At 32.7% G+C, this 13293-nt stretch overlaps 1 protein-coding gene across 1 annotated transcript in view; it reads right to left on the reverse strand.

Annotated features, from left to right (window-relative positions):
* The window catches only part of Usp54_0 (uncharacterized), a 143122-nt gene that overhangs the window by 104742 nt on the left and 25087 nt on the right, over positions 1-13293 (reverse strand). Inside the window, exon 3 of the mRNA XM_054230789.1 lies at positions 3306-3638. Within this exon, the coding sequence (XP_054086764.1) occupies positions 3306-3551 (246 nt within the window). The 5' untranslated portion in view covers positions 3552-3638. The remainder of the gene's footprint in view (positions 1-3305; positions 3639-13293) is intronic.

Raw genomic sequence — 13293 nt, forward strand, 5'->3', positions numbered from 1 at the left:
TTGAATTTCATTGTTTCTTCGCTAAATCATAAAAAAAATCAATTTCAAGTCCAAAATTCATCTTCTGCGTCACAATAGCTCCAGCAAAGAGAAGCCATGAATTGCCGTCATAATTATGACAGCTGAAATGAGTGCTGTTGACGTTGATTTTGTCAAGTGTGAGTTTTGCCATATTACATAATTATGGATAATTCTACTTTTATGCAAATGACAGCTTCGCACTCGAGTGATTTAAATAAGTGACCACCTTCTAGCCTCCGAATACCAATTTCAGTCTAGGCTCTGCGTTTTATTGCCGGACACTTCCACTAATGAATTGCAAATGCACACATTGTATATTTGGATGTGTGTGTTAATATAGTTTACAGCAGATTATATCAAAGTGCAACCCTTTTGATGTATGGCTAATTGCTATTTAATTAAAATGTTTCAAGTAAAAAATAGGCAAAAAGCTAAAATAATTAATTGTTTGGTGTGAAACATTAAGCAGGCTACAGGGTTGCATTAATTGCATATATTTTGTTGTTGTTCTTGAACTAGATAATAACTTTTTTCTTTTAATTTTTCACATAACCTTGAAAAATGTTGTCAGCGGTGTAATTGCGATCAATCATGGACACTAAAGGGCTTGGATAAATGAATTTTTGGACGAAACGTAGACTCTGTCGTGATAAGATTTTAAAAGTATGGAAATTTAGCCATGAAAACTTCGATCACAAAAATAAAAATATACAAATTCTGTACTCGAAACACAATGTTTAACCCAAAATGTGAATTTATGGTCTGAGTCTAAACACTGACTCATCCCTCAGCAACACCAAAGCTATCACAAGGAACGTTTTTCTTTAAATGTTTACATTTGTGTGGAAGAAAAGTGCAAAAACATGTCAGATATATACATATTTAGCGCAATTATAGACAACAACAATGAAGCAAAAAAATGGCAAACAATAGCATGAAATTGATAGGAAAGTTCACATCCTCAAACAAATACAAGAAATCTCAACAGCAAGTATATAATGAATATGTATCAAAGTACACATATGCAAGTATAAGTTTATGTACATAAGTATATGTAACTATATCAATTGAAAAACGACGCAAAAGTAAACATATCCTCCTACCAACATATGAGCAGAGCCCGGCAATGCTTTCGTTTAAAAATTAATTTTTGTGGCATAAAAAGGTAAAGAAATCAAGGTAAATGGTGGGAAAAGTGCATTATACACATGTATATATGTATTTTCCAAAACAGGGTGATTCACCAGAAAATAAGTTATTACAAACAATAATTTGTAGGCATTAAATTTCTGACAAACAGAACCAGAAATGTACAATACTTAGATAGTCTAAAACAAAAAAAAAAAATAAATGGTTTCCAACTCTTTGCAATATGTCATTTTATAGAAATGCCAATTGTTTAAAAACCCAAAATTTGTCTATTTTGATTTTCAGGATCCCAAAACCCAATTATTGTAATGCACGAATATTCTTGAAAAGACATTTAGTAACATTAAACATTTCAGCATGCCATTCCCGCCATTCAAAATTCGGAATCCCGAATTTTTTTCTAAAATTGAAAAATCTGAAAAATTAAATAAAATACGTATATCTGTAAACAATATTGACTAAAATGTTTCCGAATTTTTTTTAACAATTTTATTCAAAAAAAATTTCAAAAACTCCAGGAATTGATATTATGAGGTAGATATTAAAATTTGAATATCAAAAAATAAAAAAAAAAAATAAAAAATTCAAGAAAAAATGTGATCAATATTGATATTTTAAACTTTTGGACAGACACTCTGAAGTTATCTGAAGTTTCAGAACTGAATTAAATAATTTATTAAGCTTTAAAAACTCAAGTGCGAACAGAATAAAACTATTTTTGATAAAAAAAAAATATTAATAAAAATTCAATCAAAACACCCTATAATTAGGTACACCCAACAAACAGCTGCTCACTCAGCTGTTAGGCACCTACTTGCCACAGCCTGAGAAAATGCAACAGATCGCATGCGCCAGGCAATAATAATAGCTGTGAAGGCAGAATTCAAAATGATAATAAAAATAAATAAAATACAACTTCTTCCTCAAAGACGTCAGGAAACAGACACAAAAGGCACACACAAGCAATTCGTCGCTGGCGCACGCGCGCCACTCGAGCGCTGTGAAATTGCAAAAGTGAGCGTAGCCAGTGCAAAAAAGCATATTCAAATATATACATATGTACATCGAGTCACAAGCAGCCATAACTACGGATAATTAGTTGTAGTATGAGTATACATTTCCCAGACATGCTTTTCCTCATAAGCATTTTTATGTTGCCTTTCAAGTAAATTTTTTTTTGTGATTTTTTGCGGCCACACAGCGTCGCACGGCTTTATATGTATTATGCTTTTAATTTGCAAATGAATTTATCATTTATTTGTATGCATAATTGCCATTGAGCTTTCATGCGGTGGTGTGGCTTTGACAGTCAACCATAAAATCTATAAAAAAAGTAGGGTTTAGAATATAAATTTATAGTTTCATAGTATTTTTGCGCCACGCGACGATTTGTTGCATGTTTTATGCTAATTCAGAACATGATTCAGACAAATCAGCTCAACTGAAAGCGCCACTTTTTCATTAGTGATGCAAAAAGACAGCACTAAGAGCGTGTGAATGAGGCGATCTTCAAGTTTACCTTAAGGTGGATTTAATTATAGTTGTTGGTGAAATAAGGATTATGTGGCGGGTAGATATGCATTTTTTTGAATTTTTTTAATTATATGGACGAAATAATAAGAAATGAGCTATATTTACTCTAGCATTATAAATTCTGTCTATGAAAAAGTTCAAAATATAACCCAAAAAAATTTATTTTCTTCAACAAAGTAATTAAATCGAGTTATAATTTACAATATAGACTCATTTTTGTCCCAAAAAATACATTAAAAGTACAGACATATCAAAATATTGAGAACAAAACTAAAGACTTAAGCAACGAACTTGCTTTGAAAATATTAATAAGGATAATAAGCACCATAAAATCAGAACCCAAATGAAGCTATAATAAATTTCCACTAAACAATCTCTAATCTATGTATATGTATATATATTTTTCTTAAAATTGGTATTTTTTTTTATTTATTTAAATATTTTTTTTCTTAAAATTTTTATTACATTTTTGTATATTTTTTTTAATTTTTTGAATTTTTTTATATTTATTTTTTTATAACAAAAATTTATAAAATTTTATAGCAATAATTTTTTTCAATAATAATAATTTTGTATCACAAAAATAAAATTTGTTCACTCACCTGCACCGCACAATTGAGGAAGCAATTATTTTGTCCCGGTCCATTTAGTAAACCCTTCGATGAGGGTTCCAATGTAGGTGAAGTCAATATGTTGGGCGCGCGTAGCAGCTCCATTAAACGATTGCGTTCACTAGCGTTTTGCACACCACCCATTGCATAGTGTTTGGGCGGCGTGGCGGCATATAAGCCATTGCTTTGCAGTGTTGCCGACTGGCGGTAGAGCGTTGAAGTCATTGGGGAGGCCATTATATGGACTATTTTATATTATTTGTACGAGATAAAGAGTTAGTTAGTATTAGTTTGATTGATTGCTCTTGCAAATGACATTTTTGGCTGAAAATAAAAGAAAAATAATTATTAAAAAAATGGTAAAAATAATGTTTAGCTATTTTTAGATTGTACTTTTGGAAAACCATTCTTAAAGTTAGACTACGAGATTAAATATATCCAAAAACTATATATATATTTATACTCTCGCAACCTGTTGCACAGAGTATCATAGTTTTGTTCACATAACGGTTGTTTGTGTTACCAAGAAATATAAGAGTTAGATATGGGGTTATATATACATAAATGATCAGGATGACGAGTGGATTTGAAATCCGGATGTCTGTCCGTCCGTCTGTCCGTCTGTCCGTCTGTCCGTGCAAGCGATAACTTGAGTAAAAATTAAGATATCTTAATGAAACTTGGAACACATGTTCCTTGGCACCCTGAGGAGGTTGCTTTCGAAAATGGGCCAAATCGGTCCACTGCCACGCCCACAAAATGGCGAAAACCGAAAACACATAAAGTGTCATAACTAAGCCATAAATAAAGTTATGAAAATGAAATTTGGAAAATAGGATCCCATTAGGGAGGGGCACATTTGGATGTAATTTTTTTGGAAAAGTGGGCGTGACCCCGCCCCCAAATAGGTTTTTTGTATATAACTCGCAAACCAATAAAGCAATATAAACCAAACTTTCTGCAGTCGTTTCTTTTAGCCATTTCCTTATACAGTCCAAAAATGAAAGAAATCGGATAATAACCACGCCCACCTCCCATACAAAGGTTAGGTTGAAAATTACTAAAAGTGGATTAACTCACTAACGAAAAACGTCAGAAACACCCAATTTTACATAAGAAATGGCAGAAGGAAGCTGTACTGAGATTTTTTTACAAAATGGAAAATGGGCGTGGCGTCGCCCACTTATGGGTCAAAAACCATATCTCAGGAACTACTCGACAGATTCGAATGAAATTCGTTATATAATATTTTCTTGGCACCCTGATGACACGTGTGGAAAATGGATGAAATCGGTTCACAACTACGTCTATTTCCCATATAACTCAATTTTGAATCCTTCTGATTCTTTCACTTTATAATGTATACATAAGGAACCGATAAAGATAGCGAAATAAAACTTTACACAAACACTGTATATGATCTGTTGCATCACTTGTGAAAAAATTGTCAAAATCGAACAATGACTTTTCAAGGCCCCTGATATCGAACATGAAGAACTCAGTGCCTAAGGGTAATTTTGCACCGAAAATATAGGTAAATCTCTAAATAAATTGCGAGAGTATGAAATGTTCGGTTGCACCCGAACTTAGCCTTTCCTTACTTGTTTTTATTTTATGTTGTTTTTTAGTTGCGAAATTATTGAACAGTCCTATAAAAAATTGATTATTGTTTACTTAATTAAAAAATTATTCTGAAGAATTCAACGGATTTCTAAATAGAATACTAATAACTAGTTTTCATTTTTCCAGATTTTTTTCCCAAAGCAAGGTTCCACCTAAGTCAATATAAACACAGAAGCACATTTGAGCCTTCCTGCTTCGTCAAAAATGTTGCGAATTTGGAATTAGAAGCACTCTAATCCTGAGTAGAAATATGAAAACAGCCTGCATTAACTAAATTACCACCCTTTAATTATACAAATTTAAGCTAAAACTACATATCTCATACAATGGTTATGAAGTTAACTACTAAAATAGCTACTACATTGGACATGTGGCCCTTCTCATTAAAAATTGTCGAAATCGGTCTTTATCTTTTCAAGGCCTCTGATATCGGACATGTTTGTGGCTAATTTTTTACCGAAAATATCGATAAATCTCTCAGATATTTTATGAAATTCTGAGGGAATATTTATCTTTTAATAATATGGGTATGTGCCAAAAATGGGTAAAATCGGGTCAAAACTAGCTAATACTAAGTTTTTAAAACATCCGGTGGGCTTTATATCGCATTTATCGGTTAATATGTGAGATATCTCAGAAAAAATAATAAAAGTAGAGTCTTAGAAATATCAAAGCTTGATGGTGAAAATAAGCGAAATCGGTCCAGTAGATACCCCAGCCCCCATATACTATATATAATGATTTTCGCTATTCTAGTAGACTTTATGCCGAATAAATTGGTCAAATTGTGTGTTTTCATAATAAAGTTAAATAAATAAATTGCGAGAGTATAAAATATTCGTATAGTATAGTATATTATTATTATTATTAAATCTATCAAAAGCAACTTTGTATGATACCTAAGTGAATGCATCATAAAAACTTAATCAACCTAAGTCCCTATTAGTTTATTTTTTATTTTTTGTTTTTTCTTCAAATTGCCGCTTATTGCACAATCACAAATTCCATGCAATGGACAGCGCAATGGCAGATATATATTTTCATGCTACTTATATTTGTGCAACTATGCGCAGAAGCATTGCAGGCAAGTGGCTTGCATTACATATCAGCGCATATGCACATTATATCAACTATTTATTATACTTGCACATACATACATACATATCAACCATTCATGCCGATCATCAGCGCCAGCGCTACTAAAATTCAGCCAGTCACTCAAATGATTTTTCAAATCACACCATGCGGACGGCTGAGTTGTCAACGGTTTATGATCATAATTACATCATAATGACCACAACGGTTGCTGTTATTGCGGCAATACGAACACACTTACACTCATACACATACTCATACATATAGGTATACCTTCATATTTCTGTATAAATCACATATAGTAACTCCAAGTGGCATGCAGATAAAAAGTGGAATTTGAAGTGAGACGCTCACCTCGGCACAATTGCCGATCACTTACATACACTTACTGTACGCCGTGTCTAACGGTGTTGCTAGTAGTAATAGTAGTATATATTGTTGCTTGCATGGCGGAAAATTTTATGAATGAACGTTTGTCGGCAATTATACAACGACAGCAAAGTAAAATGTTTTTTTTTTTGTAGCGTAGTAGTTGCTTGAGTTATAGCCAAGCGTACACCTTTCAATTTGCACGCCTATTAAAGCCGGGCTTTTACTTAAATACTAAACATTTTTATGAAATTATTTTTTTTGTGGTGTACATAAAATGTGTAGCATAAAATTGTGAACTATTTCATTGTCTTTGTTTAATTTTCACTAAATTCAGCTTTTTTGCGTAATTTTTGTCTTTTCTGCTCCATTTTGAAGTGGAAAACCACTTTCACCATCAAGGCAAAATCTCATTCGAAGAGCGTAAAAAACCCGCACATTTTATCGTTACTCTAGTTTTTAAGCTTAAAATTGTATTTTCCCACAATATCATAGCATTTAGCAGACTTTGAAACATGTACATAAAATGATTATAATTGTGCTCATTATCCTCAAAAATGTTAACTAGATTAGAGTGAAATAGATTTTTTTAAAGAAAAATTGTTTCTCATGAAAGCTTTTGCATTTATGGGCAATAGTGATAGCCACTCAAACATATAACAAGGACTGACACTAAGAAAAATAGCAGAGGTGAAATGAAGTTAGAAATATTGCACAGATTTTTACAAATATATTCAACAATACAACACTTAACTAAAAAACTAACGGTAAATGCTTTTCATGAATGCTTTTTTCCTTCTCTAGACATTTAACTTATAAGCAAAAGCTCTATAAAAAAAAACATAAAAATTTCAAACATAAGCTCTTCATAGTAGACGTAAGCCAAAGCTTTTATATTTCCGAATCAAACCACATCTCCTAAAAACTTTTTCTGATGAATTAAACTTTAGGTAGCTTTTAAAACACTATCTTTCCTGTTTTATTCCCGTCTCCAGTTTTTACCAAGTTATTATTTCAATCATAAGTTTCTCATAGTAGACGTAAACCAAAGCTTTGTCGGAATATTCGAAAGCTTTTATAGTTTTGAATCAAACCACATCTTATAAAAGCTTTATTCTTATGAATTTGTAGTTAAATCTTCGCTTTTCAAATATTATCCTTCCTTTTTTAACTTCGTCTTCAGTTTTTGCAAATTAATATTTCAAATCTCCTCATAGAAAACGTAAGCCAAATCTTGATCGGAAGCTTTTATATTTTCGAATCTAAAGAGGTATTTCTCTTTTCTTATTATAAAAATAACACAAAGTAAATAATTTGTTTTGGTAATAACAATCGAACTCTAACACTAACGCTACCATTATGCTCTGTCTCCTAAAAGTATACATCTCATTATAAATGTAGCATACAATTAGGCATAATGCAGAATATCCTATCTATTATAATATCCACCTAATATCATTAAACTTAAAATCATAAATAATCATTCAATCAATTTAAATCATCACTTTGAATTATTAAATTGAAAGGATTAAGTGATTTAAAAATATTTTATTCTTGTAAAAAACATTAACTATTTATACATATTTGGTTATAAAAATTATTTAAATTTCCCACTTAAATTTTTTAATTTATTTAATGATAACACCCAAAATTTTCCAAAAAAAATCTAATTTTGAACCAATCAATTTTAGTCAACCCGCAACATGTATGTTAACATATTTACAGGCGCCAAACAACATTTTGGAATAAAACGTGACATAATTTAAGTTAAAGCGACTAAAAGGTGTAATAAATAAAAAATATATGGAATGAGGAACGATGTAAAAAGAGCGATGCAAGCTTTGAAGCTGCATAATGAGACATATGTACATATTCTTCTTTGTAAATTGATTACGCTTGTAAATGGAAACCACAATTAACAAAATATCATGACTAATGATAAGCCTGACAGTGCGACATGACACTGAAATGGGTTGCCGTGAGTATTAAAAACTGAACACCAGCTCCAATAAAATATGTAAATTAACAGCAAACTCGAAAACTGCTTATTAAAACCAAAAAAAGTTAGAACTTTAAGAAAAATCCATATATTTCAACCAATTAGTTGCTGGTATTGCAGCGAGCAGGCGCGGTAGGCAATCAATCATAAACAAAGTGCCTGTTAAAAGTTTCTGTAGAATTCTGTAATATGAAGACGCACCCACTGTGTTTGCAGAAATCAAATGATTGAGGAATTTATGTTCAGCTCATTTGCTGTTACTGCTTATTAGAATATTTATTTATTTCTTGTTTCTTTTTTTCAATTCACACCTCTCAAATGGCGCGTTCTGCCAGAGGCAATGCAAGAGATTGTTTATAAATATGTATGTCTATATAATATGATCTTTCAAGGCGACAGCGCAGTTATGATTAATTGTAAATTATTTGTGGTTTTTTTTTTTAATAAAATGCTATATCTAATGACTATTGCTTTTAGTATATTTTAATGACAACAAAAATGTTTTGTAAACAATTTTCGCATGAATTAGCAAGAATTTGTCCAGCTGCTTATTTTATGAAATTATTTCACACTTTTTGTTTGTGCTCAATTTGCAATGTAAGCAATATTTTGTTTGCAAGAAACTCGCAATGCCAGACAGACGTCTGTGTATATAATGTTTCAAGAGACCAAAAAACATTTAAACTTGAAGGAGTAAATTTTGTGTGCATACTTCGACCCACATATATTATTAATATTATAACTCAAACACCATTTCAAATACAAATTTTGTAAACGTCTTTATTTCGGTATTTTTTTAACGCCATCCCGAAATTGCTGGGCTCAATCTTTGTTTAATCCGATTCAATTAATTTCAATTGCGTTAGAATGAAAATGAAATAAATAAACGCAATTTTTAATGACTAGTGTCGAAACAAACATTTCGGGACCCCAAACTCACAGTCCCGAAATTTCGGAACCAACACCTTTTTTAGTTTTCAGTATTTAAAAAACATATTTCGGGATCCTGAAATCACAATCTCGAAATTTCGGAACCAAAACTTTTTTTAATTCAGAATTTCCAACAGTATTTAAAAAAAAAACTTATTTCGGGACACCAAAAGCAAAATTCTGTATTTTTTTGAAAGCTTAAAGACTGTCAGTGGTCTTTTATTCTGAGTCACAATCCCAACATTTCGGGATAATTTTTTTTTAATATTTTGGATTTATCACACTATATTCACTAATATGTATCTTATTATTAAACAAATATGGTTTCTATTCTTAGCATCAATTTCTTTCTACCAAAAAGCATATCAAAAACAAACTCGCATATATTAATACATTCAAGCCACAAAACTCGTCGCTAAAGAAAAAGAAAATCCCAAAAGACAACACCTAAGAATAAAAAAAATCTCGCTTGCGGCATCTCACAGCAGCAACAGCGAGATTTCTTAAAATTCCAATAGAGAAAGTTACTAGGCGCAACCTGCTGACAAACATTACGTTTCTTGGGTATACTCATATGGGTAAATATAAATGTGTATAATCAAATTCGATTTGCTTAATTTGTGATTAATATGGAAATGGTTATTTAAAATTGTAAGCGTCAATTTGGCTGCGAAGAGTGAAAATTAAAAAAAAATGTAGAAACAGGTTGATAGTAAAATGAGAAATAAAGTTAGATTATGCTAAAAATATAGATAATATATGTGCATATTTTTAAATAGAGGGAGAGGAAAGCTTAAGTGTGGCAGTATATTTTTTTGGGCGCGAAACCTTCTTTTTTATATACAATGTGGAAATTAGAAAGGTTTCTAGGGATTTCTCGAAAAACACATGAGTTTTAGTTCAAATACATTCCAGTCCTTATATATTCTCAAGTATTCTCCGGCTTATGATATACATATATCAGGTCTAAGATTATTAAGAAGTGAGTTTAGTCCAAGAAACCGATTATATCTAAGAAATTTAGATTATAGTGCCTATGAAAAAATAATCAGATAAATCTGAATTTTCTTCAGCTTTCCAAAAGCATCTTTGACAGAAAGTGACTTTGTAAAAATCTTCAAGGAACATATATGATCTAAAAGCATTGACACAACTCTTCCTCAGTGGCGTATATGAGCATCGGATCGCACTGTATAAGTCATTTCCTATATTTTCCCGGACATGATGAATGGTGATGTTTCCGTAATGCGAGAGTTTTCTTTCGCGAGATTCAAACAAGAGCCAGTTTCGCGCTCTGAAATAGAACCGATTTGAATACGAGAGGCTAGGGATTTTTATCACGGGCCTCGTATTGTTCAGAACGTTGATAACAAAACTGAAAACAGTTGGTAAGACTGTTTTACGAAGGCAACAATTACCGCTATTTTTTTAAATAACAATTATAAAGCCTCTTTCGGACTTCGTCGATTACTACGGCGTTTTTAAAGTACTAAAGACTCTTCTTCAAAATAATCTACAACATTTTGTTGCTATTTAGGCGCTTAAATTTGCATAGCATCATGCGTGAGTATAGGAACTCAAAATAACATTTACTCCAACGAAATGTACAGTTGCCTTCCACCTGCAACTCAGAGACAACACTAGTATAAACAAGTTGCTGAGTCTAGTTACATACTCTAAATAATAAAAAACGGCAATCCTGCTCCATCATCGCTGCCACCAACTTTAATGCCGCTATCATTTGGCAAAGCTCACCTAAAATGAAACGGTTCTTTGCAATCGCTTTACGGCTATTTTATGACGCGAACATGAAGCGAACCTGTTGCGCTGTCAACACAGCAAAGTTGTTGCACACGCACCTGTCTTGAGACAAGTCAGCAAAATGCACCAGTTAACCTTTTAAACGAGAGTCGCGCGTATAATTTTTATAGCCGCGCCGGTGTGAATACCGCTTTTTGGCACGAAATTTGCATTCAATTTGCATTTAAGCCAACGAAAAGCTGCACTCAGTATTGCCATAACTGCCAAAAGTGGACGCAGCAGCGCTTAGAAAGCAGCATGCAGTCGCAACTGGTCTTCGGCGGCTATTTATGAGTGCGTCGAGAGTTCGATTGGCCGAGTTGATGGCTCGCCATGTTCACAGCTGCGTCGACGCGTTGTGCGTGTAAATATCGAAATTGTTACCATTTCTGACAATTTATGAAGAATTTTAATTAAACACGCACACACGAAAGCAAACAAAACGAAGTGACCATCTCGTGAAGTGTCTGCTGCGTAGCACCTGCTGGCTGCAGCGATGGAAGGTGCAGCACCACGCATTTGCGTGTGTGCGTAATCGAAAAATATTGCATTTATATATCGGTGGCAGCAGTCAAGTCGCCACATATTCCGGGAAATTTTTGATTGAAAATTTGATTGAATATGATTATGGCCTCAAATCGTTAGTAGTTTCATTGAAGAGTGTGTATATGCGCATGCGTATATAGTACGGGGGGAAAGCATGTGAATGTGCTGTACGACCAACTAACTAAGCAATTCGAGTGGTAATTATTGGTGAAGCGATGGTGCATCACAACAAATTGTTATTGACAAGACGTTAAAGGCAATTACATGAGAATTTTTCTGGTTTTTTTCTTAAAATTTGAAAATTCTTTTCTGAGAGTTTTACGTTCACATTTAAACTCTTTGATGGCATTAGTATTATAAGTACAACGAGAATATCAAGATATCTACCAATTCCAAATAACTTTTGTTATCATATAAAAATTATTGTTTCCTGTGTCAAAGATTTCTTCGTAACAATGATATGTAAGGAAAAATATCCAACAACTGGGAAAAAGTGTTATCGGTTCGAGGTCCAGCAGAGCGATACACTCCCCAATGATGGAGAGCTGGTTTTAGACACGACGAAAGACTAAAATTAACCCCTATTTAGACTCCTAGTAACGCTGTTTGAGCCTTATCGGGCCGCCTCAAAACTCTCGGCCGAAGCAAAACTTGTCGAAGCATCGTCTATATTTTTTAGTAACAATGGTCGAGGTCTCTTCTTCTCAATCATAAGATCGGCATAACGAATTATACAACAAGAGAATAGTAAAGATTAAGGTATTAATTTTAAAGACGCTAACCTAATCTAACTAAGGAACTGACAATTGTGACCTGGTGAACTGAGCTCCAAGCCATTAAATAAGCTAAACACACGCTAAAAATCCATACTATTTGCAGAGATGCTAAATTTCAGAGAGATCTCGACTTAAGAAATAATTCAGCGTGTCTAAAAGATATACGAGGTGTGTTCAAAAAATAACGGGAATTTTAATTTTTTTATATTTATTCATTCGTTGAGCAATAATTCAGGACCAAGAAATATAGCTAACAATAATCAGACAAATTAAGCACTGATTACAGCTGAAAATTTTATCGCACTTCAGGGACAGGTATATCAAGATATAATTTTGACTTTTCAACCCGCGAAACTTTTTATTGACTCTATTTTATTTTTTAACACTCCTCGTATTTGAGCATTTATACACATTCCATTTCATAACCGAGCTTTGATAAAGGCCCTCACAACTTTCGGAACCATTATTGTTAATCAACAACTACCAAGTAAGGACTTGGTATAGCTAAGAGGTTAGAGCTTGATGACCAATTTCTTACTATGGAAACTCGGCATAATGTTATGTGATGCAATCTCAGAAGCATTATCTGAATCCATAGTTATGGTCAAATATATTCAATATCTCTTGGCCAATAACTCTTCGGACTGCTGACTATGCCCCGCCCAAAAACACACCGCTAGAAAAAAACTATATTCATTCTCGTTTAAAAGAGAGCAATGAAGAAACAATTAAGCTTAAGCGAGAAAAGAAAATCCTAAGCCACAATTTAAGCCCTAATTTATTCTAATCCCATAATGCCTAACCCATTTTGATAACCCGAAATGATTTTCCACTATTATTG

The sequence above is a fragment of the Zeugodacus cucurbitae genome, chromosome 5 (assembly GCF_028554725.1).
Source record: "Zeugodacus cucurbitae isolate PBARC_wt_2022May chromosome 5, idZeuCucr1.2, whole genome shotgun sequence".
Classification (NCBI taxonomy): domain Eukaryota; kingdom Metazoa; phylum Arthropoda; class Insecta; order Diptera; family Tephritidae; genus Zeugodacus; species Zeugodacus cucurbitae.